Genomic DNA, 24,735 nt, shown 5'->3' with positions numbered 1-24,735 from the left:
TCTATTTTTAGCATATTTATTTTCACATGCATGTAACCATACTATACTCAGCTTTCTATTTTTAGCATATTTATTATCACATGCATGTAACCATACTATACTTAGCTTTCTATTTTTAGCATATTTATTTTCACATGCATGCAACCATATTATACTTAGCTTTCTATTTTTAGCATATTTGTTTTCACATGCATGTAACCTTACTATACTTAGTTACAACATGTTTTCCTCTCAACTAATCTTGTTCCTTTTTCCAATAAATTTTGCAATTAAATTATTTTAGATATAAGAATAATATTTATCTATATTTAGAAAATTCATGATAATCACATGGTTCTAATGAAAAATTTATAGTTGAAACTCAAACTAATCAATTTATTATTTTCTTCCAATTTTCAATAATTGAATTTTTTTTTTCTATTAGATATAAGAGTTTCAAAACAAAAAGAGCAACCAAAGTACCACCACAAAAATCAACAAGGAGGCCAAGCCTCACTAAGGAAGAACAGATTCAGTTGTACAACATAACAAAAAGAGGAGAAAGACTAGCTAACTAAGAACATCATAGTAATTGACCACCCAGGTAGTCCAACCTAAGGGACCCTCCATCCAAACGACGCTTTTACATTCTTGAATCTGCATCAGCCTGAATAAATCATCCTTTCTAGCATTCACTTTCTTACGGATTTCTCTATTTAGCCCAATGCAAGCTTGCTCAAAAGCTTGCAGATCCTCCAAGGTTCTACGCCATTGGTATCCATGCTGAAGGAACCATCTCATCTTGTCTCGCTCGATCAACATAGTAGCTTGCACCTACAAAGAAATTTTAAAATAAGTGAGCTTTCAAAAAAATTCAATAAGGTCCCTTGGCTTACCTTGGTATCTTTCCTCATTCCTGCATTTCCAGATCTGCCAGAGAATGTTAGATGACAATATATTCCAAAATAAATTGGTATCTTTAGGAAGACCATTAATATGACCAGTGATAATATCAAGAATATTAACATCAATAGGATAAACAATGCCAAACATTCTCCATATTTCTTTAGCAAAAGAACAATCTAAAAGAATATGTCTACCAGTTTCAGGAACTTTGCATAAATTACAAAAATCAGAATTAGATAAATCTCTCTTAATAGGTAGCTTGTCCAACATGACTAACCATCTGAAGCATCTAATTTTAGGCTCAACAGAATTCTTCCACAAGATATCAAAGTATTTTTTCCAAACATCAGCATCAGAAGAAGAGTACCAAACAACATTGACATGATCAATAATATTAGTATTACAATCTAGGATTCTGTATATATTCTTGGCCTTAAGTAGATTCGTGACCACTCCACCAGGGCATTTACACTTTAGGTGCCTTTGAGAATCAACATGGCATATAGTGGGAAGACCATTAACAACTTGCACAATCATGTTATAAGTTCTTTTATGGGAATCAGGGATATCATATTTATCTTTAAGCTCATCCCAAGGAGTGATTTGGTTCTACTCAAAGAGATCTATGAACTATTTAATACCTTTCTTAGCCCACAATCTGGCAGAACACCCTTGGGTAAGGGCCAAAGGTTTACCATTTAGGTGCAGATTCCACCAAATTGATCTTTCACAATGGAGTTGATCATTGCAATGAAAATCCTTGTTAGTGATGAATTTCCTAACATGGTCCCAATCCTTCCAAATAGATCTAAAAACTATGGAACCTTGGACCATGACAGGAAAGTTACCAATAATGAGGTCACAAAAGGGGAGATTAGTCCAAGATTTGGCTTTCTTAGGCATACCCCTTTCAATGTTATTTCTAACTAACACTTTCCAAGGATAGTCACCCTCCATGGATTGAAAAATCCATTTGGTAGATAGGGCAATACCTTGAATTCTTAAGTCCTTCAGCCCAAGTCCCCCAAGGGCCTTGTCAGTGTGGCACCAAGCCCACCTAACAGAATGAATTTTATTATTACCCTTTCCATCAGACCAAACAAATTGTCTGATGGACTTCTGAATTTCAGCAATCTGATAATTGTTAAAAAACCATGCAGAGGAATAGTAAATGGTGTAGGAGGACAAGATCTTCTGGAAAACTTGAATTTTTCCTGCCAGAGATAATGCCCTATTATGCCATTTGTTAAGTTTCTTATCAATCTTCTCTTTAACCCATGACCACATGTCCTTGAGGGTAGGATCCACTGAGAAAGGGATACCAAGATATATAGTGATCTTATTGGGGCCTCCCCAAAGAAAATTGTATTGAGGAAACCAATCCGGGGGCTGCACATCCCACCCCAAACAAACTGATTTCACTTGAGATATTTTAGCCCTAGATATAGAACAAAAGAAACTAAGTTTATATTGCAAAGCCTTAAAATTGCTTTCTGAAAGCTCAAAGAACAACGCGGTATCATCCACAAGCTGGCAATTGATGAGCTCTTCATCATTAGGCAAATAGATACCTATGACATTAGGAGATAAAGAATTATCTTGGAGAATATAGAAGAGAGCCTCTGAAGCAATCACAAAAAGAGATGGTGCCAGAGGGCACCCTTTTCTAATGGATCTCCCTAGAGAAAAAGGAGCAAAAAGAACACCGTTAACTTCAACTTGAGCACAAGCATAACTAAGAAGCACCTGCACAATATTACAAAAGGAGGGAGGGAAACCGAAGGCCTCTAACATCATAAGAATAAACCTCCATTCAACCCTATCATAAGCCTTTTCAAAATCCAAAAAAAGCATGGCCGAGTTTCGGTGTGAGCATTTAGACCACTCCATGGCTTCCCAACTAGTTATGAGATTCTCGAGAATATATCTACCCTTGATGAAACCAGTTTGGGTAGAGTTAACAAATTTAGGAAGAATATTGACTAACCTAAGAGCCATAATTTTAGCTAAAATCTTATATGACACATTAAGAAGGGTAATCGACCTCCAATTCCTAATGAGGGTCTTATCTCCATCCTTGGGGAGGAGCTTAATGATCCCTCTATTAACATCCTGTCCCAAGGAGCCAATAGACAAAGCTTCAGAGTATAAGTCATGGAGATCCTTATAGATCCAACTGATATTGGATTTATAGAACTCAACAGGAAAACCATCAGGGCCTGGGGAATAATTGAATTTTTATTATATTAGAAAGGGGTTTATAAGAATATAGTCACAATAATTTTCTACAGTTTTTCTATAATTTTCTTTAGTTAAGTTTTCTTGAATAATAAGTTTTTTAAAATTTTTTTTTAAATCTAAAACATAATTCTTTATTCAACAATCAATATAGTAAATTAATAAGCAATATGCAAACACCTAGGAAAACATATCTTTCAATAAAATTTTACAATGGATTTTCAAACCCTACTTCGAAACCATAGGTAAAATCTAAGACAATTCGTGAATGCATGTAAATCCAAACCCTCTAAAACTTTCAACAATTCTTTTGATCCCAATTTGACTTTTGCTCCCCAAAACCTGTGTATCTAGAAATGAGCTTTAATTTCCTTAATAAAGAGTTTTTCTCCCAAATCAAGGCTTTGATCATGCAATCATGTGAAAACCCTTCGTCTTTAATTACTATACTTTAATTTTCATGCACACAGTTTATGCAATTTAATTAAAATAAACTTTATTAAATTAAAGCTTTCTCTCCCTTATTAAATCATGCAACATTTTTAATATAATATTTATTAATTTAACTAATAATATTTTTAGATTTTATTAAAAATAAAACTCTTAAATAAATTATTATTAAATTAAATGAATATAAATATGCCTAAATTATAACTTTGATGAAATCTTTTAAATTTAATTCTCTCATGCACATTTAAAGAACTTTTTAATTAAAATGTTCTTTTATATTTTCTTTTCTTTCACTTATTAATTTGTGCAAGCACTAATTAAAGCATAGTTTATTATTTACATTAGTAATAATAATCGAAGCTCATTGTTTAAATGTAACTCTAATTTAATTATTATTAAATAAATAACTATAATAAAGCAATATTAAATATTACATATTTTAATATTTTAATTATCTCTTTTTGTCCAACTTCTTAAATTAAACTTTTAAATTGAATTTTTTAAACTGAAGTACATATTTAATTAATTAAATATCATCATATTCTAATTTCTCTTTAACCAATTTTTAAAATTAAGTATTCTAAATTAAAGCACATATTTAATTGGTTTTTTTAAAATTAATTAAATACTCTCATGCTTTAATATTCTCTTTTTAATCAAATAATATTTAATAATTCTTAATATTATATTATTAACTTAAATATTATTAATGCCGATAGGCATTCTACAATGGCAGAATGGGGGGAGTGGATGGTATGAGCGTGTTAATGTTAACTTTTACTTTTCGAAGTTAAATTTGACAACCATCTACATGTAAAAAGTTTAAATCTTATTATAAATAGAATATAGTTTTAAAAATAATTTAATAAATACAATATAAAATATCCATTTAAATTATAATATTTGGAGATATAAATCATCCATTTTTTAAGAAATTAAAATAAAAAGCTTAGTAAAAAATTAGATAAATGGAGATAAAGGAAAAATAAATATTTTTACATGTAGTAAATTAAGTTATAATTATTTTGTAGTGGATATCTATTGACATTTCTTTAGATAGATTTATTTAAGATATCTATACTAGTAATTAAATCATTTACCAAATAAATCACATAACAAAATCTACATAAAAGCAATATTACCAAAACATACCAAAACTCAAACTCAAACAACATAGACAAAGATAAACTCATAGATTTTAAAAAGGGTGGAAAGTTAGTTACGAGTCCTCCTTGCAAGACAAGTATTTAGGCTATGGCTGGGATTGGACCTAAACATTATCTGCCCATTATTACTATTGAGTTATTGTGATAGGGCACACTCATCCTAAAAATTCAGGGAAGTCAATGCTCAGTACCTATATTCTGTATAAAAGATGAGCATGCACATGTATATAAATATATCTAAACTAAATAGGCAATGACAGAAATTGGTACATCGTGTAGATCTGCGACTAATAGGTGACTATGACTCCCTCCCTTAACCACATCAAACACGACAAATAGAAAGATAAAATAGACACACTCACCATACATATGCAAGTATGGGGTAAGTACCATAATAATTATAATTCAAACATCAAATGCTTAGATAAAATAATGCATCATTACAAATATGAAGTAATCATCATTAAAGCATCATTAATGCACTAGAAATCATAATCATCAATAAACATGTGAAATATAATCAACTAATTAATTATTTATTGATATACATGTAATCCAAGTCATGGAGTAATTTTATAATTTTAAATCCAATACCCTTGAAACTAACACATGCATGAAATAGGCATAAAAATAGTTTGGTAAATATAATGGAAAAGTAAACTATGGGTGGGCATTACAACATGCATTACTAGTTCGACATGAACTAAGTAAATATCTTAAGTGTGTTAACACTCAATTTTAAAAACCAATCTAAGATCAACAATCTCCCCCTTTGACATGAGTGTCAAAAACACTTGAATATATAAAAACAATCTAATCTTCTCGAGTATAACATATCCATGACTTGGCTTATATACATAACTTCAAAAATTTCAAAATTTTGTAGTAGTCTATATACCTTAAAATTTATAACTCCCCATGAGTTAATGTGTTTGTTTTGTATCCAAAATTTGTGCTCCATTATGAGTAGATTTGCCTTTGCTAATACTCATTAACTTTAATGCACTTGTAACTGATGTTCTTTATGCTTTGCCTTAGCTGTTCTGCTCTATTTCTATGTCTGTGTTGTATTTCTCAAAAAAATGTATGTTATTGATGTCAAAATCTGATTTTTGCTTTATTCATCTCCTTTATCCATCTCTTCCTTTTAATCTGTCTCCCCCTTGCTTATTTATCTCCCCCCTTTTGACACTTGTTGCAAAGGGTCTATACACTTATACTATATTTGTCCAAAAAAACATTTATTGACTTCCATTATTATTATTTTTTTCCTTGTCATCCTCTTTATCATCATTTTTATTACCATTATTTCTTCCCTCAAAGGGATATTCTTCTCCTTGTTTGACAATTGTTAACCCATAAATCAATTTCCACATTTGGGTGGATTTCTTCACAACATTTTTAACGTTTTTCTAAAGAATACTGAAGACTCTATCTTTAGGTCAAATCTTCCACCATATTTCTTGTTTGCCTTGGTAATTTATCCTTTTGTCAATTATGGCATAACTTGTGCTAATGTAGATTCTCTAATTTGTTTCTCCAAGTTTAAATGATAATGCCACTTTTGTTCAACAATGCTATATAGACCTTTTGGTAGAGTATTGTCAAACTCAAGTGGAGTATTCTTGAATTTGGACATCATTGCATATATTGATTCTTCTACTAAATTCTTTTCTTCCCTTCCAAGTTTTTCAAAATCAACATTTCTCAAACTAGACAAATCTGCATTATTCTTGACATTCTCATAGATTATTTCAAGATCGGATTGAAGTGTATGACTTACCACCTTAAATTTGCTTATATCCTCAAATTCTATTCTCTCATCATCAGTATCTAGTTGTGCAATGTATTTTGTTCTTTGTTTCTTTTGCACTTGGTCTCTTTGTTCTATAGCCTTGGCCTTTTCTTTGGCTTTCTCCTTGGCCTTTTGTGTGATGGCCCATGTGCTTTCTTTGGTTGTTGGTGCTATTGGCTTTGCTGAGCTTGTCTTAGCATTTTTATTTGCCTTTGTCTTTGTCACAATTTGTGCCTTAGCCTTTCTCTTCTTAGGCTCAAAATGTACTAGTGCTTCCTCAACTTCTTCTTCCTTGACATCCTCTTCTTCTTCTTTGTCCTCCCCCATGCCTTGGGTTAATGAAAGAGGTTCTTTAGTTTTATCTTGTTCTTCCTCTTCATCTCTTTCATCTCCTTCTTCTTCTTCTTCAGTACCTTCATCGAATTTGGCCTTTAATTTCTTCACCAATTTTTCTTTCTTCTTTAGTGTGGAGGATGTCTTCAACTCCATTTTTACTTTGGACTTCATCACTTCACAATTTCCAAATATTTTGGCTTTTTTGTCAACTTCTTTAGCAAGAAGTGCAGTGATGGCAACTGAGGCTTTATCAACATGAATTTCATAACCTAAGGTTCTTAGCCATCTTACCTAGGTATGATAGCCTGTATATATGTGTAATCAATATCTACAAGAAAAGATATGTCATTGTAATATTGTTCAACTAGTGAAACAAGTATTCTCATCCTCTGCTTCATAGACTTCTTAAAGTCTTCAAAATAACTTGTCATGATAGTCTCAAAGTTCTTACCCATTTGTTCAATGTATTCATTGATTTGCACAACTACTGATCTATTTGTCTTCCAAGTCACCTTGCCAAAAGATGGAAATGTATTCTGTACATAGAAAAATATACAAATTAGGATTAATCCAAATTTGCTCTGTGCACTCTTGGTTTTTCTAATGCCTCCTAGGTTCTTTGTTATTCATTGCAATTGAAGTTCAGCTAGATCATAGGTACGATCCTTCACAATTTTTTAGCCCACATCTACTGCAATACAAGATACACTGTTCAAATTGCTTGATTGATAAAACTTATGAGAACTTACCCTTATGGCAAAGTCCAACTGAGGGTCTGTGATGGTATCAATTGCCATTCCACTTTTGTTCCATTTGGCTCCTATGTTTTTCTCTATAACCTCTTTTGAGTCACTTCACAGAGTCTTTGGCCAATCTAGGGTTGGAGAACCAATCACCCTATGAATTATTCTCTTTGAAATTTTGATTGGTCCATCTTCCAACCATAGGGATCCATCCTATATTTTTCTTGATATGATTTTTATCCATTCTATTTTGAACATTGTGGGGAAATCTAGGGCACGGGTCAAATCCTTCCTTTCTACAATTTTGAACTCTTCTTTTAAGACCTCATTTCCACACAATCTGTCCTATGCTTCCCTTATCTCCATATCACCAGTTCCACTAATCTTGTAGTTATAACATTTTCTAACATCCTAAACCATAATAACTTTTGGGGGAATCATGGATAGCATGCCTGATGGGTCTTGTTTATAGAAATTTTAAATTATGTAACTCAACTAATGAAAAATACCTTGGAAACTTGAAGAGCATGAGTGAAATCATTGTTGGGATCTTTATAGTTGCTTCAAACAAACTTTTGAATCATCTTCTACATCTTTAGCTCTTGCTCAAATTCAAAATGACAAATTATGAGTGAAAATTGACCATATACCCTTAAAAATCTTGCATTTAGTGCTTAATCCTTGTACAACTATAAACTCAACATCAACATGATTTTAGTTCCATTCGGCATCTAATGACATGATCATCACTCAATAGCTACTGCATGCTTGACATCCACTAAATTAGTCTCAAAGCTTGGTACTATCTAGTGTTTCATTTGGCATACACAGAGAACTTTTCATGCTTGGGAACAACATGAAAACTTTGAAGATTTAACTTGAATTTTCACAACACTTTGCATCTTTATTCATGCTAATCCATTCTTCTCAATACTATTTTCTCCTGGAACTGATGTATGATGCAATACTTTGAATATCAATCCCACATACCTCTTGTTTGCTTAGTTTAATGAGGTGTGACCACTGGACCCATTGGGTGAAGTGATCCCTTGTCCATTTGATGTACTATAATCATCTTTCTTCTTCCATGTCTTATTCATCTCATTCCTGGTGTGTTCAACATCTACCTTTCCTTTGCTTTTATCAAGTTCACAACTTGGTGCCTTTGACCTAGTTGGACAATGTTTACTGATGTGACCAGTCTTCAAACAACCAAAAGATGTAGTTTCTTTTGTAGTTACCACCGAAGTGATTCCTAATATAGTTTTCAGGGATATGTCCATATTCTTGACAATAATGATAGCTATATATTGTATCGTAATCCCAATTATAAGAATTTTTATAGCCTCTTACCTTTTCTAGCTTGTTTGATGACCATGTAGACTTGAATCTACATTCAAAGGCTCTATGTCCATACTTCTGATAGTTGTAGCAATATACTTCAAATTTTGGTGCATGCATAGTTTTGGATCTGCATTCATGTGCCTGATGACCTTGTTTATTGCACTTATGACAATGGACCATGTGCTTAGGCTTAGCATTCTAATCTATATTCTTGCTCCTGCACACATTAGAAGTATTTTTTTTCTTTCCACAATTGTGACAAGTGGGTTTGGAGTTCTTGCCTTTGTTGTTCCTTTCCTTAGTAGCTTTGAATGATTCTCCTTCTTTAGTGCTTGTGTAGCCCAATCCTGATGTATCTCTATTAGATCTAGGGGATTTCAGTAATTTCTCAAAGTATTTGATAGCTTCATTTGGCTTGTTGAAGCTTTCAGCAAATTATTTTTCTCTTTTCAAGTCATTATGCAATTGTTCATTATGTAATTTTAATGTATTTATCTCAATATCCTTGACATTCAACTCATGTTGAGCATTCATCATTTAGCTTAAGGTATCCAATTGCATGTTTGAGATCCTAGTTAGCTCTGTTGACTTTTCTTCTAATCTATTGTTTAAGATTCTTTTGTCTTCTTCAATCATGGCCTTATCTTCCATGACTTTCTTCTTTTTTTCGGTCACCTCACATAGCAATATAGCTTGTGATTCTTGCTCCAACTTGAGATTTTTTATTTCTTTAGCTTGTGCTCTATTCTTCTCCATTAGATATGCAACTGCTACATCAAATTCACTAGAGTTACCATCTACAAATAGCTTTGTGGTGTCAATCTCTTTGTATTTTGTGTCATTTTCTACTATGGCAATTTCTTTCCTTCTTTTCAATGAGCTCTTCAAAGCATCTCTAGCTTCATTTAGTTGATGTAGTATGAGATGCATTTCAATCTCTTGGTTCTCAACAGTCTTTCCCAAATTGTAGACTTCAATTTCAAGATCTTTCTTCTAAGCTACAAAGCTTCTCCTCTTCAGAACTTAGCTCTAATACCAATTGTTGGAATTACAAGTGCGAAAGAAGTAAACTTATGAGGGGGGGGGAGGAGGGGGGTGTGTGAATCAAGAGTTTGAACTTGGCCCCCATAAAAATTTTCCACTTGACACTAGATATGATTACCTAGAAACCCTCCAAATGAGAAGGTAAAGCTAGGGTGGGGATGACACCCACAAATCTTCACTATTGTAGCAATAAAGTGTAGCCAATTAAGGTTACAATAGTTTGATCATGAGACATGATCTACCCTATGAAAGGCCTGCCTTGTTAAAGGCTTACAAAGACTATTAAGTCCCACCTTGTTAGAGGATTTCAACACCCTATTAGAAGTGTACCTAGTTAAAGGACTTCTGATCACTTACTTGGAATGTCACCTTGTTAAAAGATTTGATAAGGCTTGTTAGGACCACTCTGCTTAGGATATTTAGCTTAAATCAAATGTCAAAATATCTCAGCATAGATCTTGTGATTGGCTCTAGATTGCCTAATTAAAGATCAAATTTGCACAATATCCTTCTTGATCCTTTATGATAAGATGCATCAATGTTGTATCCTTATATGTCCTTTGTTCTCCTCTAACTAATTATGCAATTCATTCTTACTATTAAGTCACCTTGAATGCTCTACAAACTTACTTGTTTGCTTCTTCAATTTGATTATTCACCCCTTCAATATGCTCTCTACTCTCTCTCAAAACTTAGGGCTTCATCTTCCATATAAAGACTTTGGTGGGTTAGGGTTAGGTATGAATCTACGACTAAGATTCATTTATTTTTTCACTTAATCCTTCCCTTTTTCTGATTAGCTGCATGTAATTTCATAGGGATTCTGCAAATAGATTCGTCTTTATGTCCAAAGAATCAAACTCTAACCTTAAGTCGACTAGGAAATAATTTACATAGTTGTTTGTAAAACCACAAACAAATATGTCCAATGGTCTACACTTGAAGTTACTAATGCTTGTCACATACTATAATTTTGTTTTTGATTCAACACTTGAACTACTCAACATGTATTGTTCACTAGACACTTGAATCACTTGACATGGTCTATCTACTTGGCACTTGAGTGACTTACCACATGAGTGACTCAACATGGTCTTGTATTTACATATTATACTCGACATGCATTACTAGTTTGACTTGAACTAAGTAAATGTCTAAAGTGCATTGAAACTCAATTGTCAAAACCAATCTAAGATCAACACTTTGCCATCATTGAAAAAGTAATGATTGTTCTATATTCAACACATCAAACAATCTCTTTTCAACAATTTTCACAATGACCAAGTTTTAAGTGATGATCGAGTGTTAGAACTTAGTGATTATCAAGTAATAGTGTTGAGAATGAATTCCAAGAAATTGTGATTCCCAACCAACTCAGTTGGTTTCTTGGGATATGTAAACTATGTTGAAGATAAGAATGATGAGTTGGATCATTAAATTCAAGGAGAGGATTAGGTAAACACCTAATAGATGAATTCTAGAGACATTTCTAGAAGATGATCAAGAAAATAGACATATACAATGAAACAAGTTGAACCCAATCGTAAACCCTAAGATCTACAATGATTGTGAAAAATGGTAAAGCATGAATTTCCTATTTAAAGTGGTAAAAAATCAAACCAAAATATGTATGTGTGTGTGTATGGGAGATGCAAGTGTATGGAAGAGACATATACAAAAGAAGGTTGATCAGAAGTGCACAAGTGTGAGTGAATGCGAAGCTAGAGAAGAAAGCTTGCAAAAGATGAAACTGATGTTGAAAAGTGAATCTAAGTAGAAGGCTTGAGTTTTTTTGAGAAGAGAAGGTTGATTTATAGAAGGATTCCCAAGAAAATCAAGATTAGAGATGATAATGAGTAACTTATCCATGGATCAACACATGATTGGAACATAGATTCAGACCTACAAAAGTGAGTTGTAATCACATAGATCAAAACCTACTATTTTCTTTCTAATCATTGTAAATGGTTTGTATTGAAATTATTTTGACAAAGCTTGACCTATCAATAATTTGGAAGACTTGACAGTCTATATAAATCTTGTAACTAGGTGACATTCTAAATGAAATGATCAAATTCCTCTAAAAAGACCACTCTTAATAGGGTGATTAAATCATTTAACAAGGTCACATTTAATAGTGTGTTTTGTAACCTTTAATAGGGGTGGTTCATAATAGAGCTCACTTTGAAAGAGTGAAAAGTAGTGACATGTTGTTGCTGATTTTTCCCAAATTGGGTTTCCATGTAAAATCCTAGTTTCAAGATTTGTGTTGAAAGCTTTATATGTTTTACATTTGAAGATGTTTTCATTATGCAACAAGTTATGTGCAAGTTAATATTTATAGTAGAGATTGGGCAACAATAGGATAAGAAGAACAATGAATGTTTGTTTTATTTTTCAAATGGTACATATGGACCTTGAGTAATTGATTAACCCCCCTTCTCTGTTATTCTAAAAATTTCTAACACTTGTTACTAAATACCCATTTAGTTCCAACAACATTCTTATCCTCAGGGTTAGGTAAAAATTCCTATGTTTTTTTGTTTTCAATCTGCTCTAGTTCTTCTTTCATAACTTTTATCCAATAATCATATTTACAAGTTTCATCAACATTCTTAGGTTAACTTGAGAAATTAAACATAGTTCTTCTTATACCTTGTTTTTTGTCATGACTCCTTTATCCTTACTTCCAATGATCTATTCACCAAGGTGATTATTTGCCACATTTTATTAGGAATCACTACTTCAACTCTTATTTATGCTCTAGGTTCTTCTCTCTATTCTTCTCTTTGAATTTTAGTATGCAAGTCAATGTCAGTTTCATAAAATAATTCTTGATCAACATTCTGCCTATTAGTTCTTGGATTAGTTTCTTCATTGGGATTATAATCAAGTATCCTTTCCCAAATTTTAAACTTTTCATCAATTCTCACATTAGCACTTTCAACAATAGTCTTAGACTTCTAATTGAAACATGTGTATGCTTTGATTTTCAATGGATATCCAAAAACCATAACTTCATCAGTCCTTGAAACAAACTTTCCAATATCATCATCTCTCTTAATGTATCATTTACTTCTAAAGATTCTAAAATACTTCACAGAAGGTACATTTCCAAAGGAAAGTTCATAAGTTTTCTTACTAGTGCCTTGTTTGATTTTCACTCTATTCATAGTGTATATTGCCACATTCACTACTTCTCTCCAAAGTATTTTTGATACATTTTTTTTCAAGCATCATTGCTCTTGCTTCTTTTATTACTAATCTATTTCTCATTTCTTCAATCCCATTTTTCTCAGGTTTCTTAGGGGATGGAATTTATCTCTTTATACCATTATCTTCACAAAAAATTTTAAAATCATTTAAAATAAACTCTCCTCCTCAATCAAATCTCAAAAATTTAACCTTTAAACAAGCTTCATTCTCAACTCTACTCTTAAATATCTTGAGTTTCTCAAAAGCTTCATATTTTTCTCTAAGAAATGAAACCCACATCATTCTAGTAAAATGATCAACAAGAATAAAAATATATATTTCATCATGGAATGCTCGTCTTTTTAGGACCACTCAAATCTATGTGCATAAATTCCAATTTTGCTAAAGTGGTATAATTTTTTCTTGAAAAACAATTTTTCTTCAATTTTTCCATTACACATTCTTTACAAACCATGTTAGTAGGTTTCACAATCTTAGGGAAACCTCTAACTACAAATGTAGTACTAATCTTCACAATGTTATCAAAGGTGATGTGACAAAATCTCTTATGCCATAACCAACTATCATCCACTCTTGAAACTAAACATGTCATCTCGATAGGATCCAATTGAAATACATTACCTCTTTTCCTTGTACTAGTACCAATAATCTTACCATCTTTATATTTGATAATGCAAGTTTTCTTTATAAATTCTAACTAATATCCTTGTCAACTAGCTATCCAACATTCAAAAGATTATGTCTCAAACCATCCAAAAAGAAAAAATCATTAGTATTAGTCTTTCCATCAAGAGCAATAGATCCTTTTCCTTTTATATGACATGCTACATTATTCCAAATCTAACTATGCCTCCATTAAACTCAACAAACTTAATTCATATCTCTAGTCACAATATGCGAACAATCATGATCTACAATCGAATCACATTTCTTCTTTTCAACTTGTAGCACTAATGTTACTTCTTCTCTAACTTCATTTTTAGGGTTTTCTTCCTTAATAGAAAAAAAAAAACTATTTCATCATCCTCATCATCAATTTAAATCAAGAAGTATACCATTTAAAAATTAATTTCATCATCCTCATCAACATAAAAGCAATCCTTAGGTACTCTTGATTTATAAGGCTTTCTAGGCTTAAACATCTTTACTCTCTTAGGACATTTATAAGAATAATGATCATGTTCATTACAAGTTCAACACTTCAAATTTTTGTTACCTTTAGCTTCTCTCTTCACAAGTAGGGCAAGTCCTTCCTCAATCTTCTTCTCTTAATTATCTCTTGTTCAACTACTACTAGCATAATATCCACTTTTACTTACACTTCTTGTCAATATAGGTATTTCTCTTATTACATTGAAAGCAGTTTCTACTATGGGTAATTCAGCAATTTGACTCATCCATATTTTAGCTAACTATAATCTCCCAAAAAGAGTATCTATTGCAAAATCAGTCATGCAAGGAATAACTTGTTCAATCATTCGTGTTTTCTATTTTTATGTTACATGCATCAAAGTCTCTAATATTTTCTATACAACTTAATCTTTTGATTTCTCTCCTCCACAAGTCTTAATTCCTTTAACAATCTTTGATATTCTACCAAAATAGCTTCTTATAGATTTATTTTCCATCCCTTTAGCATCTTGGAATAAAAATATCCAACTCTATAGTATAACCTTCCAAGCATGTGTCCACCTTTAAATGTACTTTGTAAAGCATTCCAAATTTCATGAGTGGGTCTCAAAGATTTTTCCTGACCAAATTTAGTTTCACAAAAAGTTGATAATAATGCCTCTCTAGCAAGCATGTTGTACATGAGTATATATTTATCTATTGCTTCACAACTCTCAATATTTGTTTCTTCAATCACATCTTAGCTATTTTTAGTAATTAACCAATATTCTAAAACCATGCATAGAAAATATGTCTTCATCTTTTCTTTCTAACTATCAAAGTTAACTCCATCAAACTTTAGACTATCTTTCAAAGTTTTCCATAGATCTCCTTAAGTTTTTAAGATTTTACTTCAAGGACTTGATGCTCTAATACCAGTTATTAGAACATAAAGTTCACCAAGATAATGGGGGGGTGGGGGTGTGTGGGTGGGGTGAACTAGTTATGCCATTAAAATAACTCTCAATATCCTTATTAATTCTGAAACATGTAAACAATAGATGCAAAAAAGAAGAAGAAAGGTGATCATTCATAAAATGTCACATTTGTTAACTAGGGAAACCCTTATTTAGAGGGAAATCCCTGGTGAGAATGATGGCCAAAAGATGATGTACTAATATAAATGTTCCTTGTAAAAGGATGGGCCCTATTAGGAGCGAATTAAATCTAATTAGTACATATGAGTCCCTATTAGGAGACTTTTAATCCCTGTTAGGAGTTGAAGGAAAAATAGATGGACCCACTTTCCAAATAGCTTTAGTACTTTCCTCACTTAATAATACATGTTTATATCAATAACTATCAAATAGAAACTTATCTTGACAAACATAGTTCCTTGTAAGCTCACTATGCCTCAACTACACCAATCACTACTTTGATCCAAAAAATATTTGCATTCAAGCTTTCATATAAAAAAATGATTTTACTGATCACAAACTACACTCTACCACAAGGAAATAATCTTTCCTTTATAACAAGTCCTAAAAACATTTATTGAGTCAGCCTTTAGGATTTCCCAACTTACAATGATAATATAAGACAAACTTATGATATTACTATTAGCATGAATACTAATGTTATTCCTTTGGGGGAGTATCCTAATCATTGCTTGAACACTTGAGAGATTGACATGTTGCATTCATGACTATGTTTGTCATTGATGTCAACATAGTATTGTTTTTGTAAAGACTGGCAGAGTAGAAAACAAAGAACAAAGTCATACAGACTATGTATTGATGGTGAGGTCAAGTGTGGTTGAGGATATGTTCTACAATATATCCTCATGATGTGGAAAAGTGTGTGTGTGCAGAAAGTTGAAGACATGTGAAATTTATTTTTCATTTACAGAAGATAGTGTGTAAATAGAGTACCTAATAAGTGATTTCTAGTGTTCAGATTGTATCTCCTAATAGGGATAGAATCATGATGAGAAAATTTAGATAGTGACAGAAGAAAACCTAATGATGATGTCAATGAGTGCATGAGGTCTAAGGTCATAGCGTGAAAAGTTGTATTTGCTATGAGCTGACAATGTTTTGTAATTATGAAAAGATATAATGAATTGTATTATCTTAATGAGATCCTATTATCAATAATTGGGAAAGCCTCAAGGCTAACTTAGTGAATTATTTTGAGGGTCCATGGTATAAAAGAAAGTTTTTTTTGTAATGATTAAGTGTGTAATGAATGTAAATGTATAAGTTGTAAGTGAACTTGTATAATAGTATATAAAAATTTAGTAAATGTGAGTAAGTGATCAAATGGATCAATGTGATACAAATCCAAACATCTGGTATTGAGATCCAAAAGGTATTTGGCATAGTAAGAGGATAAAGAAAGAGTTTGAGTTGTGCAGATTAGTTGAATTTCTATTATTCTAAAAGGAATAATATAGAGTCTAGTTGGACAGTGAGTTCAATTGTCTTGCCCCATAAGCTATTTATATAGTGGATCCATATGTCTTCTACAACTCCTAATAGGATTGGAGTCTCCCAACATGGATTCAAAATATCCTAATAGGGACTGATATCTACTGAATGTATTTCATTGGCTCCTAACAGAGTCCATCATCTTATAAGGAACTTATATATTAGTATATTATTTTGTGGGTATCATCCCCATCTAGATTTTCCCTTTGATTAAGGGTTTCCCTAGTTAACATATCCAATGTTATTGTGTATGCGTATCTTCTTATGGTTGTTGATTATATTGATCACATGTTTAGGGTTTAATAAGGTTGATCAAACTTGTATTGATCAACTAACTGATTCATGCCCCCCTCTCATTTATCTTGGTGGACTTTACTTTCTAATAATTAGTGTCATAGCATTAGGTCCTTGAAGTAAAAGATTGACAACTTAAGGAGATCAATGACGAGTAACTTTAGAAAAGATAGTCTTACATTTGATGGAGTTAACTATGACAACTCAAAAGAGAAGATCAATACACATCTTCTATACATGGGTTAAGGATATTGGCTCATGATGAAGAATGGAAACAAAATTATGGAAGAAAGAAAAATTGAAGAATGCAGTGAAGGTGAAAGAGATCTATTTATGTGTAACATGCTTGCAAGAGAAGCACTTTTGTCAGCTCTTCCTGAAAATGAATATAGTCAGGTGAAATCCTTAGAAACATCTCATGGAATTTGGGAAGCTTTGGAATCTACTTTTGAAGATGAGAAGCATGCTAATAGAATTAGATTAAAAAATTGGATATGTTTTTTTAAAGAGTCTAAAATGATGGAAGATGAATCTGTAAGAAGTTATATTGGTAGAATATCAAAAATTGTTGCAGAAAATAAGTCTTGTAATGGAACTAAAGATGAAGATGAGATCATATGGAAGAACTTGAAAACCTTGACACCATCATTCAAGAAGAAAAAATAAATGATTGAACATGTGACACCTTCTACTAAGAAATTTACCAGAGAGACTCTTCTTGGAAGATTGGAAGTAGCAGAAGTAAGTTTGAGATAGTTTGGAGATTTTACTAGTGTGGAAACTACTTTTAGTGCATTGATTATTCTCCCTTCCTTTTCAAGAAGTGCAAGCATTGGTGGAGATTATGCTAGTAGAAGAAGATCCATATCTAAGAAAGAAAAAAGGATCAGAGAAGGAATTTCCTTTTTTGTAAGGAGGGAACAAGACAATAAGTTTAATCTTTAAATGTTGGACTTGTGATGAATTTGGTCATTATACTTCTAAGTACCCTAAAAGAGTGAAAAAGTACCAAAATAATTTCAAATCTAGAAGGAAAAGAGAATTTTTGTATGCAAATGAAGATGATGAGTCTAATGAGAGAGTTCCAAGTGAATGTGATGATAAGTTAGGATTTGTAGCTATAAAAGGAGAAAAATCCTAAAAAAAGAAGTCAGAGAAGAGAAAGCCCTAGTATCGTAGGTTGAGAAGAAAGCTGATTAGATAATAGAAAATGGTTGTTCACATCATATGACTAGTGACATGAATAAATTATTTAAGTTTAATAGTCATGATGGAGGAATTGTCAGATTTCAATGTGGCTTGTCATATCAAGGGCATAGGATCTATTACTCTTGATGGGAAAACTAACATAGATGATGTTTATTTTTTTGATGGATTAAAGCATGAAATACTAAGTGTTGGATAGTTGGTTGAAAAGGGATATTAGTTAAAATTGATAGAAAATACATGCATTATTATGAACAAATATATGGTAAGTTGATTGACACTGGTACAAGATCCAAAGGTAATTTTTTTAACTGAACCCTACAGAGATGACATGTTTGGTTACAAAAGTTGATAAATGTTAGTTGTGTGATAGAAGTTTTTTTCATTTAAGTTTTGATAATATTATGAAGGAAACTTGTACATTTGTTTTTAGATATTTACCAAAAATTGTGAAGCCTACTAATGTAGTGTGCAAGGAATGTGTTATGGCTAAGGAGAAGAAAATATGATTTCCTAGAAAGTTCACTACAAAAACAAAATTGGAAATTGTACATACATATTTGCATAATCCTATGAAGACAAGAGGATTCTATGATGATAGATACTTAATGGTTATTGTTGATGAATTTACTATAATGATGTAGGTAGCATTCCTTATGGAAAAATCTAAAGCATTTGGGAAGTTTAAGTTGCTTAAAAATAGAGTTGAGAATTAATTTGGATTGAAGACTAAATGTTTAAGATATAATAGAGGTGGATAATCTATGTTGAATTAGTTTAACATATTTTGTGAAGTGAATGCAATTTAGAGGCAGTGATCGACTCTGAAGACTCCTGATAAGAATATAATTGTTGAGAGAAGAAATAGGTCTATAATAGAAGAAAAAATAGCTATGATGCTTGAGAATGATGTATCAAAGAAATTTTGGAGAGAAATAGTCAATACAAAAATATATACAATGAACATAGTGTAAACCAGAAAAGATACCAAAAAGACATCTTATGAACTATGATCTAGACAAGCACTATTAGTGAAATATTTCAAAATATTTGGAAGTAAATGTTATATCAAGAGAGATGATGACATTGGTAAGTTTGATGCAAGAAGAGATGAAGGTATGTTCCTTGATTATTCATTGAAAAGAAAAAGCTTATAGATATTTTAATTAGAGGACTAAGATTATTGTTCAAAGTGCAAATGTAAAAGTGGATGAGAAGTTTGGAGTTAAAGAAAGAATGCTTGATTACAATTCTAATGATGAAGAAGTTAATCCTAAGCCTATCCAAGAAAATTTTGAGACTTTCCTTGAGACTAACAATTATTTGTAGAATGACATTCAAGTTATGGAAAAAAGAGAACAACAAAGATCTAAACCTATACTAGAAGTAAGAATTGAGTCAATGACACAACATCAAACATGAATTTGACAAAGAATCACCCCACTAAATTGATTTCCAAAAGCAAAGATAGAGGATTTATGACAAGAAAAAAAGTTCATGGAGAATTATGTTTGATTTCTAAATTTGAACCAAAGAATGTAGATGAAGCATGCAAGGATGATCATTGAAGGCAAGTAATGAAGGAAGAACTCTAGACTAGATTGTGGAGTATGAGATGTGGGAATTGGTCTGTAGACCTAAAGATAATAATTTGTTATAGATAAGAATGTTATAGGAACTAAGTGGGTTTTCAAAATAAGATGAATGGACAAGATGAGGTTGTCAGAAGTAAAGTAAGATTGGTATGTAAAGGATATTCATAGCAAGAAGGTATAGACTATGAAGAGACATTTCCTCTTGTTGCCAGAATTGATGTAGTAAGGATATCTTTGGCTTATGCAACATGTAAAAAGCTCAAAGTGTATCAGATAGATGTGAAGTGAGCATTTCTAAATGGAGAACTTGAAGATAAATTCTACATTGAGCAAATTGAAGGATTTCCTTTTGATTTAAGAAGGACTCATGGTATGCAAGTTGAAGAAAGCATTGTATAGACTAAATCAAGCACCTAGAACCTAGTATGCAAGGTTGGATAAGTATTTGGAAAAACTGAAGGTAATGTAGATAGTAATTTATATTCAAAATAAATTGAGAATGACTCATTAATTATTGTGCTATTTGTGGATGATATAATCTTTGGAGGCAATGACGAAGCAAGTGAAAAATTTGTTGATGAAATGAAGAATACATTTGAGATGAACATGATTGGTGAGATGAAATATTTCTTAAGTTTAGAGATTATGTAGAATGGTGATGGTATTTTCCTATCACTGACTAAGTATTTGAAAGATTTGTTGAAGAGATTTGGCTTGGAAAGTTGTAAGCCTATTAGTACACCTATGATAACTCATCATAACTTATTAGCAAAGATGAGACCCTAAGGAATCACACTAGTAACAAGATTTCAAGAAGACCCTAAACAATCACACTATGCAATATTAAAAAGGATATTCAAATATTTGAAGGGTACACTTGATTTTTAGTTATGGTATGAGAGATTAAATGACTTTACTCTAAATGCATATATACTGATGTGGGCTGGGTAGGAAATATGGATGAAAAAAGAGTACAAGTGGTGGAGCATTTTTCCTTAGAGGAAGATTTGTTTCTTCGCTAAGGAAGAAATAAGATTGCATTTAACATAGTACATTAGACATAGAGTATGCAACAAAAATAATAGTAATTAGATCATGTGGATGAAATAGATGTTGAAGGATAACAAGATATTGTTTTTAGGACATATAATCATACATTGTGATAACAAAAGTATAGTAATTATGTCTAAGAATCCTATGTTACATTCTAAGAAAATGCATATATCTATTAAGTGTCATGTTTTGAGAGAGAAATTTGTAGAGAAAGAAATCATACTAGAGTATGTTAATATAAAGGAGAAAATTGCACATATTTTTACAAAGCCTTTTCGTAAGGATACATTTGAGTATTTGTGAAGTATGCTTAGAGTTATGCCCCTTCCTACTTCAAAGCAGATGATGTAAAGAGTGCATTAGTCTAGTGGTACAAAGAAATATTATTTATCAAGGACTCTTGGTAGCTAATATGAAATAGTGTCTTTGGACACTTGAGGTAGTTGAAGACTTTGAGAAGTTTATTGACATGACGATGCCTTTGTCATTGATGTCAATGGGTGAGAGAGTGTATGAAAATGATATTATGATATTATGGGGGAGATATATAATCAGATTGAGCTATATCTATTGGATATAAGTGTGAATAATTGATGCTTGTCCATGCAAGAATGAGGAAGCATTGATGAAGATTGTTTCCATAAGTTTCATATTTGATCTATGAAGACAATTTAAAAAGATGAGAGAAGCAACAAAAATAGAGTTGGATTTGGTGTTCTTGGAACTTAGATGTTTTTTTATCTATGTTGTCCTAATGCCAAAGGGGGAGATTGGTAGCATGCATTCTTAAGGTATTCCTTTGGGGGAGTATCCTAAGAATTGCTGGAATACTCGAGAGATTGACATGTTGCATTCATGATTTTGTTTTTCATTGATGTCAACATAGTATTGTTTTTGTAAATACTAGTAGAGTAGCAGATACATAATGAGGTCATACAAATTGTGTATTGAAAATGAGGTCAAGCATGGTTGAGGATATGTTCTATAGTATATCCTAATGATATTGACAAGCATGCATGTATAAAGTTGAAGACATATGATAGTTCTTTGGGATTTACAGAAGATAGTGTGCAGACATAGTATCTAAGAAGTAGTTTCTAGTGTCTAGATTGTATCTGCTAATAAGGACAAAATAATGATGATCAAAGTTAGAAAATGATAGTAGAAAACTTGATGATGATGCTAGCGAGTGCGTGAGGTTCAAGGTTACACATGTGAAAATTTGTAATTACTATGACCTAAAAATGTTTTGTAATTATAAAAACATGTAATTAATTTAATTATCTTGATGAGGTCCTATTATAATTAATGGGAAAGCCTCAAGGGTGACTCAGTGAATTATTTTGAGGACATGGTATAAGGAAAGTTATTTTCCTTGTGATGAAGTGTACGATGAATCTAAGTTTATAAGTGGAAAGTGAACTTGTACTGGATATGTAAAGTTAGTAAACATGAGTTAGTGATCAAAAATATTGATGTAATACAAATTTGAAGATCTAGTATTAAGATTTGAAAGGTATTTTAGTGCAGTAGTGGCATAGTAAGAGGATAGAGAAAGAGTTCAAGTTGTGGAGATTAGTTGAATTTTTATTATTCTGAAAGGAATAAAATAGAGGCCATTTGGACAGTGAGTTTTCTTGTCTTTCCCCTAAAGCTATTTGGACAGTGGATCCATCTTCCTTTTACAACTCCTAACAAGATTGGAATCTCCTAGCAAGGATTCAAAATGTCCTAACAGGGACTAATATGTAGTGAATGTATTTTATTGGCTCCCAATAGAGTTCATCCTCTTACAAGAAACTTATATATATTATTACATCATTTTGTGGGTACCATCCCCACCAAGGTTTTCTCTCTGATCAAGGGTTTCCCTAGTTTACATATCTGGTGTTATTGTGTACGTGTATCTTCTTATGGTTGTTGATTATACTACTCAAATGTTTAAGGTTTAATAAGGTTGATACAACTTGTATTGATCAGATAACTAATTCACCCCCCCTCTCAATTATCTTGCTCAAATTTACTCTTTGACAATTACAATAGATGAGACATTATAATATTCCATCTTTTCATAATTACATTTAGTTTGTTAGCTCATAGTCTTCATAAATTTCCACGAGGTGACCATTTGATTATGCTAACTTAACTAAAGGACCTTAAACATGTCTTCAAGCTCTATCTTAGCTTTCTCAACTAGATTTTATCTCTATTAGTCTAGATAAAATTGAAACAATAGTACCCACTTTCTAGATACGATGTTTGAAATTTGTCTTCACCAAATTATTAATGACTCTATCTAGTCTTCATATTTTCATATGCACTCTTAACTATAGCATCTATACATAGTCTAGAAAATAATCCCAAGTGTGCATAATTTGATCTTCACTCCTTGAACCATGCAAAGCTTATATCTCTCTTCTAATATGTCAGTCTTTATAGAATAACAAGTATGTTGACATCAATTGACAAACTTTGTCATAAATGCAACACATAACTACTCAATCTTGTCTCCAACACTACTAGGATACTCTCCCATAGGAATACCAATAGTACTCATGCTAACATGGTTTATCTTTGTGATATTGTGAATAGGGGGTGACCATTCTAGAAGTCTTCTTAGAATTTCACAATGGTGCCACTATTAACAACCCCAAATAGATGAGGAAGGCATGATTCTATACATATTATAATTAATTTCCACTTAGAAGATCAACTTGCAGGGTTTTTAATAGTGAATATTCTCTCCTCCAATTCAAATTTGAGGTATTTGATCTTGATAATTTTGACATACAGGGCATTTTGTCTTTATATAGTTTACAAACTAAATTTTTCCCTAGATTGATATTTATTTTCTTTAAGCTAAGACCCTTTCACCACTTTGTATCTTTAGCTAGCAAATATTACCCATGGTATTAAAGGAATTTAATTTTTTCTCATCCAGATTACCTTTGCATAAAATGCCCCTCATGTTTCTTTTAATACTATCTTGCATAATTGTAGGATCTTAAAGTACACAAAGTGCTTAATTAGGAATTGAAATAAGGACAATTTTGATAAGCAAAAATTTCCCAATAAGAAAATTCATAGAAACTAAGTTCCAAGATTAGATTATATCTTTAATGGATGTGTTAGTTTTAGTCTAATATGATACCTTGTTTTCACCATTAAAGACATGAGTTTGATAATTAGATGTGGTTAAAAATTAACTATTGTAAATAAATACTACATTGGTCATTATAAATTATTGAAGAAAAGTAGTACTATAAGCTTTGATACATTACTGTCACACAACTTTCAAAGAAATAAGATTATTGACCATGCACATATTCAAGGGAAAACATTCAAAAGAGGGAATTTATTACTTAATACACTTAAGATATCATCCAAAAGGTGGGTTTGACCTAATTAATCCCCATATTTATTTACTAATTATATATAATATATTTTTGGTTTCCAATACATTGAAGATATTTTAAACACAAGTTAAAAAGATTTTCCACACAAAATTAGTTGAAGGCAATTGTTGACTTGCAAGTTTTGTCAACCAAACAATAAATAAACTAAAAGAAGTATATATAATTGTGACTATGATTTAGTTCCATTAATTTCATGTTGTGGCTATGAATACTTGGGCTCAAAACCCAATAACCACATCATTTTATGCAACATTTGTTTTAATCTTGCCTCTGTTATTTATACTTATATTAAAATTTATTTATTATTTTTTTGGAAAAAGTGGCAAGCCATTAATATAACAAAATACAACATTAG

The 24,735-nt window shown here is 31.7% G+C and overlaps 1 protein-coding gene across 1 annotated transcript in view; it reads right to left on the bottom strand.

Moving 5' to 3' along the window:
• Window positions 1–392: 392 nt before the first annotated feature.
• The window catches only part of LOC149558573 (uncharacterized), a 44,800-nt gene continuing 20,457 nt past the window's right edge, over window positions 393–24,735 (bottom strand). Inside the window, exon 3 of the mRNA XM_089832744.1 lies at window positions 393–813. Coding sequence (XP_089688870.1) covers window positions 550–813 — 264 coding nt within the window. The 3' untranslated portion in view covers window positions 393–549. The remainder of the gene's footprint in view (window positions 814–24,735) is intronic.

This window comes from Cupressus sempervirens, chromosome 5 (assembly GCF_028749045.1).
Source record: "Cupressus sempervirens isolate cs-2001-9-10 chromosome 5, ASM2874904v1, whole genome shotgun sequence".
Classification (NCBI taxonomy): Eukaryota; Viridiplantae; Streptophyta; class Pinopsida; order Cupressales; family Cupressaceae; genus Cupressus; species Cupressus sempervirens.
This window is presented reverse-complemented; position numbering and strand designations above follow the sequence as displayed.